Source organism: Prionailurus bengalensis, chromosome D4 (genome assembly GCF_016509475.1).
Source record: "Prionailurus bengalensis isolate Pbe53 chromosome D4, Fcat_Pben_1.1_paternal_pri, whole genome shotgun sequence".
In the NCBI taxonomy this organism is placed as follows: Eukaryota; Metazoa; Chordata; class Mammalia; order Carnivora; family Felidae; genus Prionailurus; species Prionailurus bengalensis.
In genome coordinates this window covers 19369380-19390566 of record NC_057359.1, presented here as the reverse complement: position 1 = coordinate 19390566, position 21187 = coordinate 19369380, and the positions used below count along the sequence as shown (strand labels likewise).

Genomic DNA, 21187 nt, shown 5'->3' with positions numbered 1-21187 from the left:
GTAAGCTTGGACAAGAATGAGTGGGGACAGCCAACTCCTTCCAGTCTGGAGGGTGCTGTTGCCTTTACCATCTGTTGGTTGTTATTAGCTAATCATGCCGTGTACTGGTCTATCTGCCATGAGGACACCAGACCTCCAGTGAGCAGGGTCATTGGGAAATTATATTCCATATAATTGAACTATGTGGAAAGTTAAGGCCAAGCATTCTTGCCATGGTGGTCTGAAAGCTTTTGCTTCAATGTTTGTTTGTTTTTTTCTTTCTCATTTATAGTTTGGTGTAAATCTGTTACTCTTAGTTTTATTTTTGGATAATCCTTTTATTTTTAGAATAAATCTTTTTGGCCGTAATCTTAAAAAAAACCGAAAGTGTATGTTTAACACAAAATTAAATACTGAATTTTTGTTTCTCAAGAGGGTTAACAATAATTTGTAACTTGTACAAAATTGTTTATCAGTATTTAGCATCTACCATGGTGGCCATCATGATGTCATCAACCACACAAAATTCAAAACACACGTTTCTGCTGAAAAAGTATCAACATCTACTTCTAAAATCAGCTGTTATTTTCAAAGTATTGCACCCAAAATGACATTTTAGCATGGGCAGCTGCAGAAAATGCATTTTTATGTTACTCTGGGAAACATGACTTTTCACTTAGATCAAGTGATCCATGTTAATTTAGCTCATTTTTTTATTCCAAGTTTTCTTATGGATGTACAAAAAAATTGAAAAAAGGAACTATTCTGTGAAACTCAGAAGAAAATCTTTGCAAATAATTAATGGTTTGATTTTTTTTTCTCCCTTTAATTCAGGGAGGCAACGTGAAGTTTTTGAACATTCATTCTGATAAAGTGAATATCTTGGCATTATTTGGGATAATATCGTGAATGCTTTTGCCTCTTTAAAAATTGTTGAAAGTAAAAGTATTTAGTGATAAGGAGATGAATATAGGTCTTGATGGAGCACAGTATCATGGTAAAACATTTATTAAATTAAGAAGCCTACGGAGCAGAATGTGTTTGGAATTAGTTATGACTCACAAATAAGTCAATTATGTCCAAACAAGTTGTGATAATCTATTAAGAATGACTTTTGTCTCCCAAAGTATTTGTGATAGGATAATATTCTACACTAATACAAAAAGATAGCTCTATGGAAATATTGGAACTGAAATACTTATGTATTTCGAGTTGAAAAATAAAAGAGTTAACAGGACCTTCCATGTAGCAGAATTTGTTCCGGGCTTACCAGATATTTCAGCCCCGCAAAAAGAGAATATTTCCAAAATAAAAAACGGTCCCTAGAGAAGGACCCGTTGAAAATGTTAACAATTTCAAATTTATTAACCTGAAACAGCTAGTGCGATTTTGGAAAATATTGTGGGTAATGATATGAAATAGCTTATTATATAATATATCCATATTGAAAAAATATAATCTTCTGAAAAAATGTCAGGGACATGATGTCAGAACAGATATGGCCAAGAACATGACTGAAATACATGAATGTACCAAGAAAATTCCTTCTCACTTTTTTTTTTTTACTTTAATCTACATGGAAACTTGAAAGTTTTATTTTTTAGAAAGAATTTTATATTTGAAAACATTTTGATAATACTAATGTTAGTCAAACTGATTTGTTGGTCAATAAAAAAAATATTTGAAAGCTATATAGCATTACTTTCAGTAGCCCTTTTCATAGTTGAAAGTGTCAGTGCGTAGGCTGTGAACTCTAGCATTATTTCCCACTGGAAGATGACCAGTTTCTCACTACTTGTCCGAGTACCTTTTTACAATTCTTATCCATAATCTTCCTGAAATTTGTGGTTTTTTTAGTTTATTTATTTCTTTTTGAGAGAGACAGAGAGACCATGAGTGGGGGAAGGGTCGAGAGAGAGAGAGGGAGAAACCCAAACAGGCTCTGTGCTGAGCGCGCAGCTTGACCCTACAACCGCGAGATCATGAACTGAGCCAAAATCAAGAGTTGGATGCTCAACCGACTGAGCCACCCTGGCGCCCCTGAAATTTGGGTTCTTAATCAAAGTGACAAATTATAGAACTTAATGTTTAACACCTGCCCCCGTCACCCCCCCCACACACACACACACAAATACCTAATGAGATGTGACTTCTCTTATTTCTTCCTAATCAGGTTATAATGTGTCATTACTGTCTTTCATTGGAGGCAATGCTGCTGTCCGTTCATTTTTCCATTCCGAGTGTTGGCACAGTTTCTTGCTGAGTTGAAGAGGTATTGAAACAAGTGTTCTAAAAGACTCCCTCCTTTGCCCAAGATCCTGGGACTGGGAGCCTTTCGCTTTCGGTTCTGAGCACACTTTCTGAAGCCATAAAGGGCAGGTTTCACAGGGAATGTCCCAGAAAGATTACACCCACTGGGAAGGACTCTGGCATCGCCGGGAACATCTGGGAATGCTTCATTAAGGAGCTTGTTCTTTTAATTTTTTGCAGCTTTGTTCGAAATTCTACCAAGCCAAGCAGGGGAAGCTTCTTTATCTGTTCCTCCTGTTGTGAAACAAAATAAAATCCCAAGCCAGCAGCAGCTTAGTCCTCTGGCTAATAAGATTGTAGGAGCACAGACATTGCAAAGAGCTAAAATGATTAGGTTTCTTCTGAGACATTATATGAGGAAATGAGCCACAGACATAATGTGATCTCAAAAATGAAGATGCTATGAATCCCTAAAGCAAGCATTTACCTATTATGCCAGAATAGGGGAGAATCCATCTGTTGGTTGTTTTGCTTGTATAAAATCAACGCCTGTCTGTTGGAAGTCACAGTCTCTACGCAGTTCCTCAGAAGGTGATCCCTGAGAACAGCGTCCTATCAACTGACCTGAGAAGGGAGAAGCCACCGTGACCAGGCAGGTCTGGGAGGTGCAGTAGTGTCTCCAACCCTGGCCTGTGCTCGTGGGTTTCTGGCACCATGACCTTATTAACAGTTCTGAGTTCTGCAGTACCAACATCCATTTAACTTTTTGTAACCCTCATTCTCCACGGTTATCTGCCTTTGATCTTAGAACCCATTTTTTTCAAATAGCCATTAAAACCCAAAGTACCTAATGCTCCTTGAATATTCTTTGAAAGCAGCCTGAAAAGTTTACCTCATTATTTTTTATAAATATGCACATCTTAAGAATCTCCCTTTCTAATTTCTTCTTTATCACTATTACTTTATGCAAACTCTTGGAAAATAAGCCGGCTTTCACAGTATTTGTGACGTGTAGGTGTGTCACATTCATACTGTTACATTACCATCATAATCATGAAGTGACATTTCAGCTGTGCACAATTTTAATATCGCATCCTAAGATTTTACAGACCCGAGAGCAAAATTCTTTGTAATGGAACCATGTAATTAATCAGTCAACACTCTCTTTGGACTGATTCATATATATTATGTCATGCTGCATCAAGCATCTGACCTACAGTGTCATTGATAATGGTAATTAGGACATGGCAGACAGACATGAAAAAGGAAACTGATAAGCAGAGAACTCAACAGAAGAATATTTATACGGAATTTATGGTGGTAGAGCCAAGAAAGAGATTGAGTCCTTTAAAAGAAAAAAGAATATTTTAAACAAGAAGTATTTCCTCCACCAAGAAGGAATTCATTGTATTTCAGAATAGGCAGATACAGCCATTAGTGAAGCAAAATCAAAGGGAGAAATACACTTCCAGCAAATGTGTTTTAGGAAAGGCAGCATGCCTTATAGTCATTGATTGCCTTGGTGAACACGGTAATAGAGACTAAAAATAAAAATCTGTGATAAAAGAACAAGTTCAATAATGGGATAATAGGGGGGTCAGGGGGGCCCAGTCGGCTAAGCATCGGACTTCGGCTCAGGTCGTGATCTCACGGTTTGTGAGTTCGAGCCCCACATCCTGCTCTGCTGGCAGCACAGAGCCTGCTTCAGATTCTCTCTCGCTCTCTCACTCTGTCTCTCTGCCCCTCTCCCTTTCTCAAAAATAAATAAACATTAAATAATAATAATAATAATGGGATAATCAATTTGTAAAGTCTTAATGAAAGTAGAATAATATGTGACAGTCTAATAAACTTTCTTGTCTAGTATTTTATTATTTGGAACATTTTATTTCACACAGATTCTCTGCTTTGTCAGTGTCCAGTGCATTGCCTGACACATGATAGGTAAATGTTTGTTGAAATAATTACAGATGGCAGTTATTTATTTATGGTAATTTTGAGATACCACAATATTTCACAGTAATTATATATATATATATATATATATATATATATATATATATATATATATATATATTTTAGACATTTGACATTTCCTAACAGTCCTACAATGAGTTATTTTCCCATCTTCTGGATGGGAATACTGAGATTCAGGAAGCGTGAGTGACTGGCCTAAAGACACAGGGCTGGTGTGTGAGAATTAAGACTGAAGTCTGGTTTGGTCTCACAATTAAAATTCTTCCTCCTTCCACTCTGGTTCTCTGGATTACTCAGTGAAAAATTCAGTAGTCTCCATATGATACTGGTGTGAAGAGGAACGTGGGTGCTTAGCAAAGGAAAATCAGTAGATTCTTAGCTCTGAAGGATTCCGCACACAGGATGTATAATCTTCGTCAGGGACCTCAAAAGGCTGTGTCACAGGGGCACCTGGGTAGCCCAGTCGGTTGAGTGTCCGACTCTTGATTTCGGCTCAGGTCACGATCTCATGGTTTGTGGGATCAAACCCCACGTTGGGCTCCATGCTGACAGCTCAGGGCCTGCGTGAGATTCTCTCTCTTGCTCTCTCTGCCTCTCCCCCACTCAAGCTTGCTCTTTCTCTCTCAAAAAAAAAAAAGGTTTGCATCATGTAGTAATTTGTAATTTTGTTGAGCAACCAGTTGAATCCTAAGTGTGGGGAGGCTCTTCTGTGGGAGTGAGTCATTTGCCACGTGAACCCGGCCGGCAGGAGCTCGGTGTGACTTTGCTGTCCTTTGTCATTTATGCGGTAATGGTCATAAAAAGATTGATCCCCCACAACTGTGGCCTGTGTGTAATGCACCTTAATGAAGGTCAGCTCTAAGTTGTGATGAAGTCAGAGAAGGTGAAGTGGTCTAAGAAATGATAGCTGTCATCCAAGTTTTCTGTAGGAAATGTTATGCTGAGAGGTGTTTACCAATTTGAGGACTCAGAGATCCAGGATTCAGTATGACCTCCAGAATACTATTATGACCTCAATATTATTATGAGCAAAGTAAGGCTTGGGTGACTTGCCCAACGTCACAGAAGCTAGTAGGTGCGTGCAGCGTGGTTTATGTGTTCTGTGCTATTTTTCCTTTTCTTTTGCTGTAGCTGGTAGCTTTAGGTGTTAGGCTCTGCCTTTACGTATTGTAGGTGCATTCTGCCTCTTAAGCCTTCTAAGGTAAGTTCTATTTCTACCCTCATTTGACAGATTGGGAACCAGAGGTTTAAAAGTGTTAAATAGCGTGCCCAGGGTCCCATCTGTTCACGCAGGGTGAAGGTGGGCTCACAACACAGCAATCTCATCCCAGAGTCCCTTATTTTACTCTGTGCTTCCTTAGAACAAAAGAAAATAAAACACAAAGCATGGGATGTTTTCCCCCCACACTTTATTTAGGAGTCTGCAGGTTTTTGTTTTGTTTTGTTTTGTTTTGTTTTGTTTTGTTTTGTTTTTTAGAGTCAAATGTGACAATGGAAATATGCACCAAGGAAAAACAAAAATGAGATGATTTGAGCCTTGGTTCAGAATTAAAACAGACTCTGACAGTGTTTCAGACTCTAATTCAGAGGTCTTTTGCTTGTGTTGGGCGCCCTCTCAAACAGAGCAGCCCTAATGAGCTGCTGAATGTTGTGTCTGAGAGCTTCCACAAACGTGGAAGTTACCATTTGGTTTTCTACTTCTGGGTTGTAGGAACCGGAATAAGTGTGACATTCTAGCCTAAAGCCACCCCCGAGCTGTTAATGGGTTTTTGAAAATCCTTCCAAAGTGATTATAAGGTCCTTTTTATGTCATCCGAAGGCTTGGCCTTTTGTGGGCAGGGCAAGACCCACGTTGGTGGGGACTCAGTTCCTCCTTCCCTTTGCCGAAGCCACCATGGAAATACCAACACGTCCAAGATTTACCTGAATTTTATGACCACCGAGTCGTGAAAACAAGACATTACCACATTGGCACATCTTGTGGTTTCCATGTGGTCTTTCCCTAGAATTCTGCCAGAGTTCCTAAGAGGAGCTACTTCGTCTTCACAGAGTTCCGCTAAGGCTGGCCACCAGCTGGCTAAGAACACTGAAAGCGAGCATTCATCATTAAATATTTCCAGTGTGTTCCACTGTAACTTGAAATGAAATAGAATTGTATTTTACATTCTGTTTGATGAACTCATACCTGTTTACTGTGTACAGAGTTCCAAACGAGCGCAGTAGTCCTCTGTAATTGTTATTTATATTATTAGAAATGAATTCTTTCCTTTTCATCATAGTTAGGCTTTTTCATTTATAATTATTTAATTTTGCGTGATTGCTTGTGGTTTTCACTATTATTCACATTGGACATTTGGATGAATAGAAGAAAACAAATAGAGTTCCTATTCTCACATAGCAAAAGAATATTATTAACGCATCCAGAATATTTTTTACAAAGGAAATTGAGAGGATTTACTTTCATTGGGGACATTTATAGAAGCAGTTTTAAGATTCTATGTGTATTTTGTAAAATGCTGTCATACTTTTAAATAACTTACGGAACTTCAGAGAACGTTCTTACATAAATGCAAATTACGGTTGATTATATTTGGATGTCATTTTCCCAAACAGCAAGGGTGGAATTAAACAATGAAGTCTAAGAGACAGTAAAGGTGACTTCGAGATTCTGATATGGGTCAAAGCCAAGTGGTGACCTGCGTTTTTTGAGAGTGATATTCTTTCATAGATGGTACACGTTGACTTCTGAGTTAGGGTTCATAGTTGAGACTAGTATTGGAACTTTCTCAGAGGGGGAGGTTAGTTTGAATTAAGAGTCAGCATGAAACTTCCTCACTAGACTGGTGTTTTCACAGTTAAGAGAGAGTGCCATGTTGATTTTGTCCTCTGAGCCTTTGTTCATTTCTTCCTCCTCCCTGGAAGCATCGTGTGTCTTTATCTCCACCTGACAGCTAAATCCTGTCTTCTCTCCGACATGGCGTTTGATCTCCTCTGTCAGTGGCGAGTTCTATTTGCTCAGTCCTTATGTAGCATTACTCGTGTACAGACTTACTGTGTTCTGTTCCTGAGGCGCTGGTTGGAAATAGTGAAATGTTGTTTCAGTACATGGTATGACATGCTCCTGGGTGCTGTATGCATCCTAGATGCATGTCCTCTATGTTTGTAATCATATTACTTGTGGCCAGATGAGTCCTTGATTTGGTCTAATGGCATCATGTTATAGACAAGGAAAATGAAGTTCTAAAAGAAAGAACTGGGCTTTCTCCTAAGGGTCATGGCCGGTTAGCGTTATGGGTAAAGCCAAGACTGGAAGGTAGATGTCCCGGTTGCAAGATGGTGCAGTGTTTACTCTTCCTTCCTTGTATACTTCATTCAGTAAATTTGTATTGAGCATCTCCCATGTGACAGGCCCTCTGCCAGGACCTGAGCAGTGTTGTGCATGTCTCGCAACTTCTTCTGTGAACGGAGAGGAAGATACTAACAAATATCACACAAATGGATGTGCACCAGCCACCCCGATAAGTGTTGCTGAGGATTGTGCCCTTGTATGAGAGTAGTAACGGGTAATAGATTTCCTTGAGAAACTGACTTTGACCTGTAGGACCTGGCATTGTGTTCCTGTGTATTTTTTAAGCGCACTTAAATTAGACACATATTTGTTGTATGGGCCCCCAAAGAAATTAGAACCAATAAGCTACAGCCTGTTCCCTCATTGTATAGTCTAGAAGGGGGATAAGTCAAGACGTAACTATTGACATAAAGCAAAGTATAGAAGTTCCGTGGTGCAAAGGATGCAAAGATAACTTTTTTGGAGGCGAAGCAAATGGAAATAACTTCCGGGGGGAGAGGCAGCATAGGATACAGCCCTGGAACAAGAGCTAAAGAGAGGAAGAGGGAAGGCATTCCAATGGTGAGTGGAAGCAAGCAGAGGTAGCCTGAGATAAGAAATGACAGGTCTGGCAATAGAAAACGGTGTCATTTTACAGCAGCAGGCTCTTGGGGAAAGTCACAACTATACACTGTTGAGAATGTTGTCTTTTTTTTTTAATGCCCTGGCAGTCAGCTGAAATTAAGGATGGACATGTAAATATTCCCTCTCGTTCCTACTCCTGGAGCACATAACCCTGTGCTTTGTTGGGCTGCCATCTGTATGAACCATTTCCCCCCACCCCCTGAAAGAATTACATCCGGTTCTCTAATTGCTCTATTACCTAGCTTTCCATTGGGGTCCAGTAAACATTTAATCATAATAGTGAAAAGTGGCTGGTGTGTTGAAGTTCTTTTCTCTGGCAGAAGCTAACTTCTCTAGATGCTGAAACAGAACTTCTTCCAAATGACAAGACTGGCCCAGTATAGTGAGTATCAAGGGCATTGAAGAAATAGTACGTATGCTAACTTGTGTTACCATGTAGCTTTTACCCCATTCAGAGTTTGGTCCCAACCATTTCTCCCTATGGATATATAAATGTTTGTCGAAATATTATTGTAGAAAAATACTGAAAATTACCTACTCATTAGCATGTGTTAACCAGTAACCAGCTACTGTGTTTTAGATTCTGTGCAGGACAGTGTTAGTGGTCAAGCTTATCAGGGAAGCCAATGAAAAAGCATCTTTTTTTTTTAATGCTTATTTATTTTTGAGAGAGAGAGGAGAGAGAGAGAGAGAGAGAGAGAGAGAGGGAGAGCGAGTCAGAGAGCGTGCAAGTGGGGGAGGGGCATAGAGAGAGGGAGGCACAGAATCCAAAGCACGTTCCAGGCTCTGAGCTGTCAGCACAGAGCCCAATGTGGGGCTCGAACTGGTGAACCGTGAGATCATGACCTGAGCTCAAGTCGGAATGCTTAACCAACTGAGCCACCCAGAAGAGCATCTCTTGGAACATATGTTGCAGTTGAATGGCCCCTGATGTAGCTCAGTCACAGATATGTTTTATTTATCTTGTATAGTGTTGCCAAGACCTAAAATTAGGGCTATTTCACAGAAAAGCCTAGATTTTTTTTTTTTTTTGGCTTCCTTGAAAAATTGAAAGATCAGGCAACAATGGGCCAACCTTGCCAATGGCAACAATTCGTTGGAGTTAAGGAGCAGCTGCCTTCTTTAATTAGGGAATATATTTGTGCCGCAGTTCCCATTACTCCCTATTGCCCGTATCCGGCCCATTGAGTCATTTCCCTGGCTTTCTGGCCCTTAAGAACATCTGTCAGTGACATCTGCTTTGGAATGATTGTTGCCTCTGTGAGCCTCTTCTCTTGAGCTTCCCATAACAATTCCTGGCCAGCAAGACAATTAATTATGATCAGAACAACTAGCATCTGCGAGCTTTGTAATCTGCAGTGGCCCTCAAACTTTTGCATGCATCAGAATCTCAAGACAGATTGTTGAGCCTCATATCCAGAGTTTCAGATTCACAAGGTTTGAGGATCAGAGGATTTGGATTTCTGTCAAATTCCCACGGAACGCTGATGGTGTGCGGACCAGCTTCTGAGAATCACTGAGCTATAGTACTAGAACACAACACAAAACAACATGAGGCTGGTGGGACAGTATATGTTCCCCACCAGAAATAAAATGTGGAAAGGTTAAGTAACTTACCCAGGGTCATAAGAAGAAGTAGAGTCAGATTGAAAACCCTGTCTTTAGAGTATATCCAGCAGGAAACCATGTTGTAGATCCCTGCTTCTGCACCCAGCTGCCCCACAAGATCCCCAGAATCCTCTAGAGAACCCTGTAATGCAGATGTAGCTGTAGGGGTTCTCATTTAAGATTATACCAAGGATGTGATCATTGTCCTATCTCCGAACACTGAGTTTGAACTTGCAGTGAGCACAGGCAGAGGCAAGGGTTGAAACCTGACTGTAGATCTCCCTGCAGAGGTATGAGACATACTTGCTGGGCAGGACCTGTGACTAAGGAAGGCTCGCCGGGAGTAGAACTGAGGAACAGGACTCCAGGCTGGCAAGATCGCTCGCTGCTGGGATAACAGAACAGATCGCCTGGACAGGGACTAGGTACAAAAGCAACTACAGGGATCTCTTTTCCAAGACTGGGGTCCAGAGCAGAGCTAGAACTTCTCAGTTACTAGATCTGTCAAGGTCAGAACAGAACTAACAAGAAAGGTGATTTCTTCAGTCTCGTCATTTTAGGCTTCTTAAAACCTTACTTAAGTCCAGATTAATCTAATGATACGGGGCCCTTCCCACTTGCAAGGGAAGGTAGGTAAAGTTGGGGAACCAGACAGGGTCTCACATGGATTAAACTGATTTTTTTTGAAATGTATTAAAACTCCATCTGCTTAAAACCCTTTGAAATGAATAATTAGGTCACCGTGTGATCATGATAAGCCATCCACTAACCTAGTTTGTAAGTTTGTATATCTGCAAGTAAGAGTGTAAATGTATTATCAGCTACCTACCTCCAGTCTCCAAGGCAGTTATATTTATATGTATGTATAATTTGCATACATATATTGATATAATGTAATTAAATGAATATACTATATATATATAGTATATATGGATGGATGTGAGCAGCAGGGTTTTTATTTTGACAGGGATTGTAGGCAGTGGTATATTCTGGGTTGACTGTACCACATTTTGATTTCACTCTTATTGAAAACATTTTTTGTTTTATTTTTGTTAAGATTTTATTATTTATTTTTGAGAGAGAGAAGAGAGAGAGCGTGAGCAGGGAGGGACAGAGAGAGGGAGACGCAGAATCCAAAGCAGGCCCCCAGGCTCTGGGCTGTGCACAGAGCCTGATGCGGGGCTTGAACTCACGGACCATGAGATCATGACCTGAGCTGAAGTTGGAAGCCCAATCGACTAAGCCATTAGTCATTTTTGACTGAAAACATTTTTTTTAAATTTAAATGCTTTTATTTGTTTTTGGAAGAGAGAGAGAGAGAGAGAGAATGGAGGAGGGACTGGCAGCAGGGGTGGGGGACAGGGGACAGAGGATCCGAGCCGGCTCTATGCTGACAGCTGGAGCTTACGAATAGCAAGATCATGACCTGAGCTGAAGTCAGGATGCCTAACCGACTGAGCCACCCAGGCGCCCCTCAAAAACCTTTTTAAAATCTCCTTACCTTTTTCCTACTAAATGTTGTAATGAAAATAACAAAGTCCTTTTTCCTTGTTAAAAAGTTGAATAGAATTCTCAATCTGATAATGTTGATAAGGCATGTATGAAATAAAGATTCTGGAAGTCAAGGTGTGTTGGAATGGAGGGGGAATGGTTACTGTGTTTCACATTAAATCATTGATAATAATTGTTCTTCTGCGGGTTTTATATCCTATCTTGGAAGGGAATGATAGGAATTAAACCTGATTATTTTAAGAGTCTGATTAAGTTTATGCTAAGACGTAAACTCAAGGGCTGAGTGTATTATGTGTTGGATTATAATGAACTATAAATACAGAGGGCATAATTATTCCTGTTCTTTGCTTTAGGATTATGATAATCACCAGAAATGATCATAGGTGTAGCATGACATCCTCATTGTTCTGATGGGAAGCTGAACACTGTTTTCCTCTAATCAACATTACGTAGCCTCCAGGTTTACTGTAGAGGGAAAGATTTGGGACTGGATTCTCTGTAAGGAAAAAAGAAATGAAGCATTGCTTTTTGATAAACCAGGTTGAAAATGAGCACATGAAGGAAAACCTCAGTTGTGCCCAGTGTGACATGCAAACCAAAGGCAGTTTTCAGTGACAGAGAGATTAAAACTGCTGTATTTGTTTGTTTTCAACAGGCTCATGCACAATTAGTTCGAGAAGTCGATGTGGAGAAGGTGTCTGCTTTTGAGAATCCATACGTAGATGCAATAAAGAGTTTATGGAATGATCCTGGAATCCAGGAATGCTATGATAGACGACGAGAATATCAGTTGTCTGACTCTACCAAATAGTGAGTATTCATCAATGAGGCCCCTTGGATCTTTCTCTTTAGTTTCGTGTGCTCTGCAGTGATAACTTCTGTATTCTTGCACTTGTATTCAGTATCTGCCTCAAACTCCAGTTAGGAAGTACAGATGTTAAATCTGTGCCAACTTCATACATTTAGACTCTTCTAAGGGACAGACTGGCATCGTGAGTCAGAGAGAGTATTTCTTGTACTGTTTTCCATTTGAAAACCAAACTGAAAACTCAAGGAATCTGAATTTACCCACCCATTGCTTCCCCCAAATTGCAGACCAGCAATACTCAAACGCATACTCCATTGTGATTTGAAATCCTGTAATGATAACTTTTCATACAAATTTCTGATCCTTTTGTCATGTGCCAGAAAACACGTACACACATTAAAAACCCCAAACAAATACTCTCGATTATGCCTTCTCACACATCACACTTCCTAGTTTCTAGTTTCCAGACACAGAACCTTGACTGCTCTCGGGGAACCACTGTTATGTTGATGGACAGGTTTGCCTTTGCATGAAAATTGCGTGTGGGTCTAATTTTGCATGCATTCCAAAATTATTTGGTGAGCTGTCAATCAAAATCACGTGTCCTGGGAGAGATTTGCATCCTAGAGAGACTTGTTAGTTCTCTAGATTAAATCTCGCCCAACAGAAAGAAAGTGAAGATCTCGCAATTGTTGGATTAATGTAATCAATGTAGTCAGCAATCTAGATAATCAGGCGCCTGAAAAATGGACTTTTTGTACTATTTAGCCAGATTTCTGTCTACATTAATTACGTTCACCCAGGCTTCGCTTCTTGCTGTTGGTTCCGGGCGGACAGAAGAATGGATGGAAAAAAGTCCACAGCCTCAGGCCAGTTCATATGAAGTGACCCACTGGATGAGAGCAGGACCCTGGGGAAAATGAGGAGCCCCAGAGGCTGGTTGGCATCACACATGGTGCCTGGAAGATCCAAGAGCTGATCAGTTCTGTTTTCTCAATATAGTAGATCGCGTTTCGACTTTGATTCTAGGCATTTGCGTAAGATCAGTTACGATTCAGGTCAGCCACAGAAATGTGGCCTGGTCACAGCAGTGCTTGTATTCCTATGGTAAATTTGCATTACGTAATTCTAGAACGTGGCATAGAAGGCTCATGATCCCCATGTCTGTCGTGTTTTAACTAGTGTTAATCCCCTGGTGTGCCTGTGGAATGTGTGCTTTCCTCGTTCCTTATTTTCTCTTTCCTTCTTCCACACCTTCATCTCACTGCCCTTCTGTCGCTTCTCTTCCACTCGCTGCCTGCCTGCCTGCCTTCGCCCCTCGTCCCTCCCTCCCGCCCTCCCTCCGGAACCTTTACTGTGTAAGTTTCTGTGAGTGCAGAGATGAGAGATGCAGTCAGCTCTTGTCTCTTCCAAATTCTGCCCCCTCAACCTTTGACCAGCTGTCTTTCTCTTACTTCCTGCCCCCTCTGTCCTTATGTTTGCTTTGCCATTTCAGATTTCATCTATCTCCCCATGGTGCTGTTGTGTTTTATCCCTTGTTCCCTGTTCCTGCTCAGTATGTCTCCTCCTATCTGCTTGCTTCCCCTCCACCCTCATCTGTCATTCTCGAGTTCTCCCGTCACTCCTCTCCACTTCTCACTGTGCTGCCGCGATGCCTCTCCTGACCCTTAGTAAGGAATGAATCCCCCGTTACCAAGTTCTTTTTACTAATAAATCCTCCAGTCTCTCATCGCATCTAACCCCGATCTGTTAACTTTTATCATAAATCCCGTCTCTCCCCCTTCTCACCTGTTCTAGTCTTTATCCATGTGTAACTTTTCTCCCTACAGAGAGGTCTTGCCATTAGGGCATCAGAGAAGCAGTGTCGAATGATTCTGTGCTACCACGGTCAGGGTTCCCCCTTAGGAAATGATTTTGCCTCTGCTCTGGGAATGGACCCTGTGAGTGATTCCTGTGTGCACCAAAGACACCTGTATCAGCTGCTGCGCATATATTCTTGAGACAAGGCTCTACACCTTGTCTGGTGGCATTCCTTAGCTTAGATTTGTAGATTTCTAGACAGGTGCCCGTTAGTTAGTACAATAAGAGGACATGGCAACATCTGCTATTTTAAGGAAAGAGCTATTTAAGACCATTTCTCGAACCTCCTGTTAGCACTGTGATTTTGGGAAAGCCGCTGTCTGAGAATCCTGTTGTATAGGCTGCGTGAACCATAGAAACATGCCTTTGGACACATCCCTTATGCTGGAGTCAGACAGACATGTGGGGGCAGCTGGGGCAGGCTGATCTAAATTCCTTCAAATGATTATTCTTTAAACAGTTCTATTTTCCCCTAATGGCGATGTACAGAAGCTGATTTTCTGAACTAGATAGATAGATAGATAGATAGATAGATAGATAGATAGATAGATAGATGTGGGTTTATGTGTATGCACATACACCTAATTCTTTTTTAACCATATTTGTGTGCAGAAGTAAGAAAGTAAATTATCACAGATCCTTACATACCCACATTTCAGGATCTATCTCTTTAAAAAAAAAAAATAGGACGTTTCCCCACATAGTAAATAATACTGTATTACACCTAAAATTAATCGTCAGTCCTTTTTGTCATTATACCCAGTTCACAGTCCCACTTCCCAAATTCTTCCAAGATGTCCTATAGAGTAGGTCGGTTTTAGGACTACACGTTGCGTTGGTTTATATGTCCCTTAGGCTCTCGTGATCTAGTAGAGGCCTGTATGCATTTCACTGGCATGTTGAAGAGATTAGCCTGATTGCCTTATGTAGTATGAATTAACTTGCTCCGTTGTCTCTTGAATTTACTGTAAGCTGGAAATTACATTTAAAGACTTGATTCGATTCAAGCTAATTGTGAGTAAATTGCATTTTAAGAGATGTTGTTTGCCCATCATGGGCGCAGCTAAGGCTCCCCACGGTATTAGGGCGCTGACGCCCTCCCTTATAAAGTTCTATTTTTCCTTTTGCCACCAAAAGCAATCTGTGTGGTGTTATTTTGTCACTGGGTGATCTCTCGTTCCCCATCAACTCTTCACTTAATGGCTTCCATTCCATTTGATAAGTCTTGTGTGATTTAATGCTTCCCTTAGGATTTGGAAAAGAGTACATTTTCTACTTTTATCATTTGGTCCACATTGGTATTCTTCTGTGAAATACAAGGCTGTTTCCTTGGCTGGTGCTATTTGATTATCTTTTAACAAATTTTCTACTAAAAAGTATATGTTTCCATCTTTTTGTTACAGTATCTTGTTCTATAGACTAAATAGATGGTGACCATACAACTTACCATTCCAGTGAGGACATTTTGAGAAGGAAGGGGTTGCTATTAATAGGCTGAAATAAAAGGCATAACCTGGGAATCCTGGTTAAGCAGGAACATTTGGTCAGTTTAGCTACATGAAACCTAGGGAGGCGTTTTGTATTTTGTTTGGGGTTTCCCCTCCGCTCTTTATTTTCGCTAGAAGACTGTTTACTTCAAGGGAAGTAGAACCAGGGTATTCCTACCAGTTATGTAAGGAGTTGTATGTGGAAACCTGAGTTAGCTGGCCCCGTGTCTCTGGTCTCTTCCCAAGACGAGTTAGTCCTCTTTATAGATTGGTGGCCAACAGCTTGGCTGGCCGGCCTTTAATCCCACCGTGTCAGGAGCCCTGAGTATTAGAGACCCCTTTTTCTTCCCCAGTTAGGCTCGGGCACTTTTCCTTTCCCTCAGCTAGGAAAGCCCTCCCACCACAAAGATAGGACCTGTGGCTTTCGGGATTCACCCACCCGCTGCTTCATTTCACGTGTGTGTAGCCCGAGCAGATGCTCTGGGAACCGCAGGAAGAACACTCAAAACCTTGGGGGCCCCATATCTTGAGCACCGTTGATTCCCAGTACTGACTTCATTTTCACAGAATAACTATGAAATAGAAATCATTCAAAATAATTCTTGACTCTGTATTCCAGATAGCTGTTACCTCTTTTCTGACATTTTTGTGTGACCCCGACTGGTGTATTTTTAGTATTTGTATCTCCCTCCTATACTTCTTAAAGATTTTCTGCATTGTTCTATCTTTACAATTAAACAACACCTCACTGGTGTTCTGGATGTGATTTCTTAAACAATATCTTCACCTTCCAGAACTCTTCCGGAGCTCACGACCACCTCTCGCGAGCAGTGTCTCCACTTGTGGTTCTTCAGTTTAGATTCAGGTGACACGTACAGATGTCATCTCTAGCAGTGTGAGAATCAGGGCCACGCACATCTGCTCAGAGTCGGCAGCATGACAGCTGTTGTCTCCAGGACCCTGCTGATGGCGAGAGTCTTGCCGGCCACATGCCAGGAGTACTGAGAGCAGAGGCCAAGCATGTCCTTATTCTTTCCTATGCGGTGAGCTCCTTTTCATCCTTCCAGACCCTGGTCAGTGGTCTGTTCTCTGAAAGTGTTGCCCAACACCAAAGATAGTGAGTCACTGTGTCCTGTGGGTTAGTACTTTGCACATCTCTTTCGTACCTCTTACCGTGTTTACTAAAGTGTCTCTCTCCTCAGAGCCTGATGGTGACTGCTTATGTTTGACCTTCACAGATGATCATCCCATGAAATAATAGATGGGTAATTTTCCACTATTTCATTGACCATGATGTAGGTGCGGTCATGATGTAGATGCCATTGTAGATGAACTGTGAAGTCAGAGCCGTGAAAGCATTCAAAGTTGTTTTTTCTTTCTCTTCTGCTATTTTTGAAGGTCTGAGTTCTGGAAAGTTCTGTTATCATCGTAACTCCCGTTTGCTGAACACTTACTCTATGTTAGATTGTGTACTTCTGTACTGTATGTAGTTAGATTCTTACTATATGTTAGATTCCACATGCATTATTTCACTTAATCCTCAAAGCCGCCTAAAGTGGCAGATATTTCCTATCATCCCCATCAAACAGTAGAGGAAACCGGCTGTCAGAGAGGTTGAGTAACTTGGTTAAAGTCATACAGTTAGTAAGAGTAGGAGTAGGAGTCAAAATCACTTTTCTTCTTCTAAAGCCCCAGATCTTAATCACTGTGAAATGCAGCTTTACAGAGGATGGATGGTTGAGAGAGAGATAGAAAATTGACTATAGTTAGATGAATAGATGATAGATTAATAGATAAATGTCTATGATGAGAGAAATCACTCACCATAGAAGATGCGAATTGTTCATTAATCTTTATAAATGTTGCCTATAGGTAGTTCCGTACATATGAGGTCAAGAAGGAAAATTATGTAGAGTTTACTGGAGAATAAACCCAGCAGGGTTTTGATTATCATCCAGAAAATCTACCCAGTTTAACAACATGTCAATTATTCATACACCGTGGAAGATGTTCTAAGTCACGGATAATTCAGAATTATTATTTCTTTATTTTAGCCTCTAGTCTTTTTTTTAAATATTTTTTTTGTGTGTTTATTTATTTTTGAGAGACGGGGGTTGGGGGGAGGTGAGAGAGGGGAAGAGAGAGAAGGAGACCGAGGATCTGAAGCAGGCCCTCTGACAGCAGAAAGCCCAGTGCAGGGCTCAAACCCACAAACTGTGAGATCACGACCTGAGCCAAAGTCAGACACCTAACCGACTGAGCCACCCAGGCGCCTCGTATTATAGCCTCACGTCTTAACCCTTTCCCCCCATACTCTATCCATTAACTTTTTATTGGAGTTAAACTAGAGCCAGTAAGAAAGCTACAACAAAGTCATTTGAGCTTCCCTCTTTCTGCTTTGGTTAGCCAACTTACTGATCATAATAAACAGTGGGCAGGCAGCCCAGGAGCAAGGAAATGGGAAAGTCTAGGAGATGGATAAGCAGTTTTGGATAAGTTTGCAATTGACTTTCATTTGGTATATCCTTCTAATTTTATTGACCAAAAGAATAAATAGCACTCTAAGATGCTGGAGAGTTTTGTGAATTTTCTTATTAACTTTTTTGTTATTGATTAAAAAAAAAAGCCTGAGGGCTTTGAATATCTTTAGATAAAGAGCACAATAAACAGATGGCTGTAGGTTTACTCTTTTTTTTTTTTTTTCTGGGGTTAACCATCTTTTTTTAATATACTGAAGCATCAGGTCAAATGAGTTCACTGCCTACAGTACTAAATCTCCATCACATTGGCACGTAGTGAGAGAAGTCCTCACACTGCAGGCTTTGGGCAAAGACTGGTCTGTGTTCACCTCAAGAGACCAAATAATCCCTAATCTCGCCTTTCCTGAAGTTCCCTCCAAGGAGCTCAGCAGATCAGACACCTTCTTGAAATTTTCTGTAAATCCAAAACACATATGTAAATTGGCTTTGGGGCGTAAGTCACTGTTGGAGCTTACTTTTAACCTCATGCCTAAATTTTTAACTTAATTTAAAAATGTGTGGGGCGCCTGGGTGGCGCAGTCGGTTAAGCGTCCAACTTCAGCCAGGTCACGATCTCGCGGTCCGGGAGTTCGAGCCCCGCGTCGGGCTCTGGGCTGATGGCTCAGAGCCTGGAGCCTGTTTCCGATTCTGTGTCTCCCTCTCTCTCTGCCCCTCCCCCGTTCATGCTCTGTCTCTCTCTGTCCCAAAAATAAATAAACGTTGAAAAAAAAAATTAAAAAAAAAATGTGTAAGGAGGGGCACCTGGGTGGCTCAGTCTGTTAAGCGTCCGACTCCGGCTCAGGTCATGATCTCGCGATCCGTGAGTTCGAGCCCCGCGTTGGGCTCTGTGCTGACAGCTCAGAGCCTGGAGCCTGTTTCAGATTCTGTGTCTCCCTCTCTCTCTGCCCCTCCCCTGTTCATGCTCTGTCTCTCTCTGTTTCAAAAATAAATAAACGTTAAAATAAAACAAAATTTAAAAAAATGTGCAAGGAATTTGAATGTTGAGCTCAAAATGCAATAGGAATTTCAGAGGTAGACTCAGTATATCCGCCTGATTTAGGGCTGAATTCTTTTGAAGAGATACCTTGCTAAAAAGTTCCTGACTGATGAGCAAAATAGTTAACTCTAGGGTGTGTTGCCTTTGACACTTGGAGCCATCCTGACTTTACTCTTCATCTGCTGATAAAAAGGAAGTGTAAACCTACTGCAGGCTTTTGGAGACAGACAAGATTATCGTCTTGTTGAGAGAACATTGGGTCAAGGTCTAGTCTTTGATGGAGTTCCCTCTGCCACTCATCACCTCTGGGGTTTTGACGAAGTAAACCCCACTTGCTCCAGACTCTGGTGTGTGATCTATAATCTCTAAATTGCCTTCTAAATTCTGAAATCCTGTGATCTATTACAGTAGACTGCCTTTATCTGAGAAACCACTATCCTATGCAGTCAAGTGAAAACCTGGCACCCCCAAATTTACCTGAGAATGGAATGAACAAAGATTATTCTCTACATGGTTAAATTACTAAAAATGCCATCTTGAGCCCAGAAGAGGGCATGGAGATTGAATATGTTTGCTCTTTTTGAAAAGACCAACAATAGTATATCATTTTTTTTCACTTGAGTGACATATTTACTTCTATTTTTGTTCTGTTTTGTCATCTAATGAGCCGTATCTCCTAATAACCCTTTGCAAGAATAAAACAAACAAAACAAACAAAATTTTTGTCTTCCACAGTGAACTGTTGATTCTAAGATGCGGGTCTTTATTATTCCTTTTTTAGAACCCTTGGCACTTCAGAGATGCTAAGATAAGACTTGGGTATGCTTTACACTCTAACCTTCATTACTGCGATGTAATAGGGAAAGGGCACCTGTCTGCCATTCATTCACCCTGCCTGAAGGGCATAGCGGGTGCGAGTGACATGCTTCATATTGTCAGCTTGCTGCCCGCTCACGCTTTGGCACAGCATCTTCAGCTTCTGTAGTTCGGCCTCTTCTCCACAGTCTCCCCATGACGGCACTGTCCCCAGTTGAAACCAGGAATGTTGTTACTCCCGAACAGGGATTGGCAAACCCACAGGCCAAATTCAGCCTGCTACCTGTTTTTTTTTATATATATATATAAATAAAGTTTTATTGGAACACAACCACGCTCATTTGCTTATGTATTACCTATAACTGGTTTTGCACCCATTGGCAGAGTTTAATAGTTGCAACAGAGACTGTATGGCCCACAAAGCCTAGAATATTTACTGTCTGATTTTTACCTCCCCGCCTACCCCCCTCTCCCCCCACAACTCAAATGGCAAATATCTCTTGGAGAAGACTGAATGTTTACAGGCAACTGGTATTCTGCGTCCACTTGCGTTCAGATAGAACTTACCTTAGGGCCCCTGTCCTCTGAATTAACCCAAAGCTAAATTTCAGAATACTGAGAGAATGGATGGCTTGTATTCCTTCCGCAGTACTCAGTAAGTGCTGCTTTGCACAACAAAACTTGATAGGAAGTGGGCATCGGAGAACCCTATGTCATATTCCCTGTCAGTACCTCTACAATGCCATGTAAACAGCGTCTAGTACCAAAAATGGTATGAGTGACCAGAAATGTCCATTGAGTTGATTTGACTCTGAGAGCCAGGATTGTGTCTTACACGTCTTGCCTTTTGCCCATTGTCGTACCTGGAACAGCTGGTTAAGGAGAGTGTGATAGGTTTAACCATCAGTGGATCCAAGGGTAGAATTGACAGCCTTTTGTAATAGAACAGGTACCTGAGCGGAAGACAACTCTAGCTTCAGTCACAAGTGAGCTCTGGAACCTTGCTCTCTCCATGTAACCCTTTAGGTCATTTGGGTCCCTTTTTTTTGACTCCTGCCTGCCAAGCAGTCTTTTAACTCTGACTGGATGACCCTGATGCTTCATTATCACTATGGCATCTTGATTTAAAGTAATGAGTTGAATTTTGATCTGTAATTAGTGCAGTTAGTTGACTATGACCAGCTCCTCAGACCTGATCATCCTTATCAAAATGGAAGTTCTGATCTTACAGAACCAACATCCAACCAAGTTAAGGGGACATGACACTGAGATACCTACTTTAATCAGTAGTGTTTTTTCTCATGGCTGATGCTTGCCTACAACCACTGGAGCCTCTAGTTATTTAAAATTTTTTTAATGTTTATTTATTTATTTTTGAGACAGAGAAAAACAGAGCATGAG

At 41.1% G+C, this 21187-nt stretch overlaps 1 protein-coding gene across 2 annotated transcripts in view; it reads left to right on the top strand.

The window, feature by feature from the left end:
- Nucleotides 1–21187, top strand: part of LOC122474691 (guanine nucleotide-binding protein G(q) subunit alpha) — a 319763-nt gene that overhangs the window by 203830 nt on the left and 94746 nt on the right. For both annotated transcript variants that reach the window (XM_043565730.1, XM_043565731.1), the window contains exon 3: nt 11955–12109. In XM_043565730.1, coding sequence (XP_043421665.1) covers nt 11955–12109 — 155 coding nt within the window. The remainder of the gene's footprint in view (nt 1–11954; nt 12110–21187) is intronic.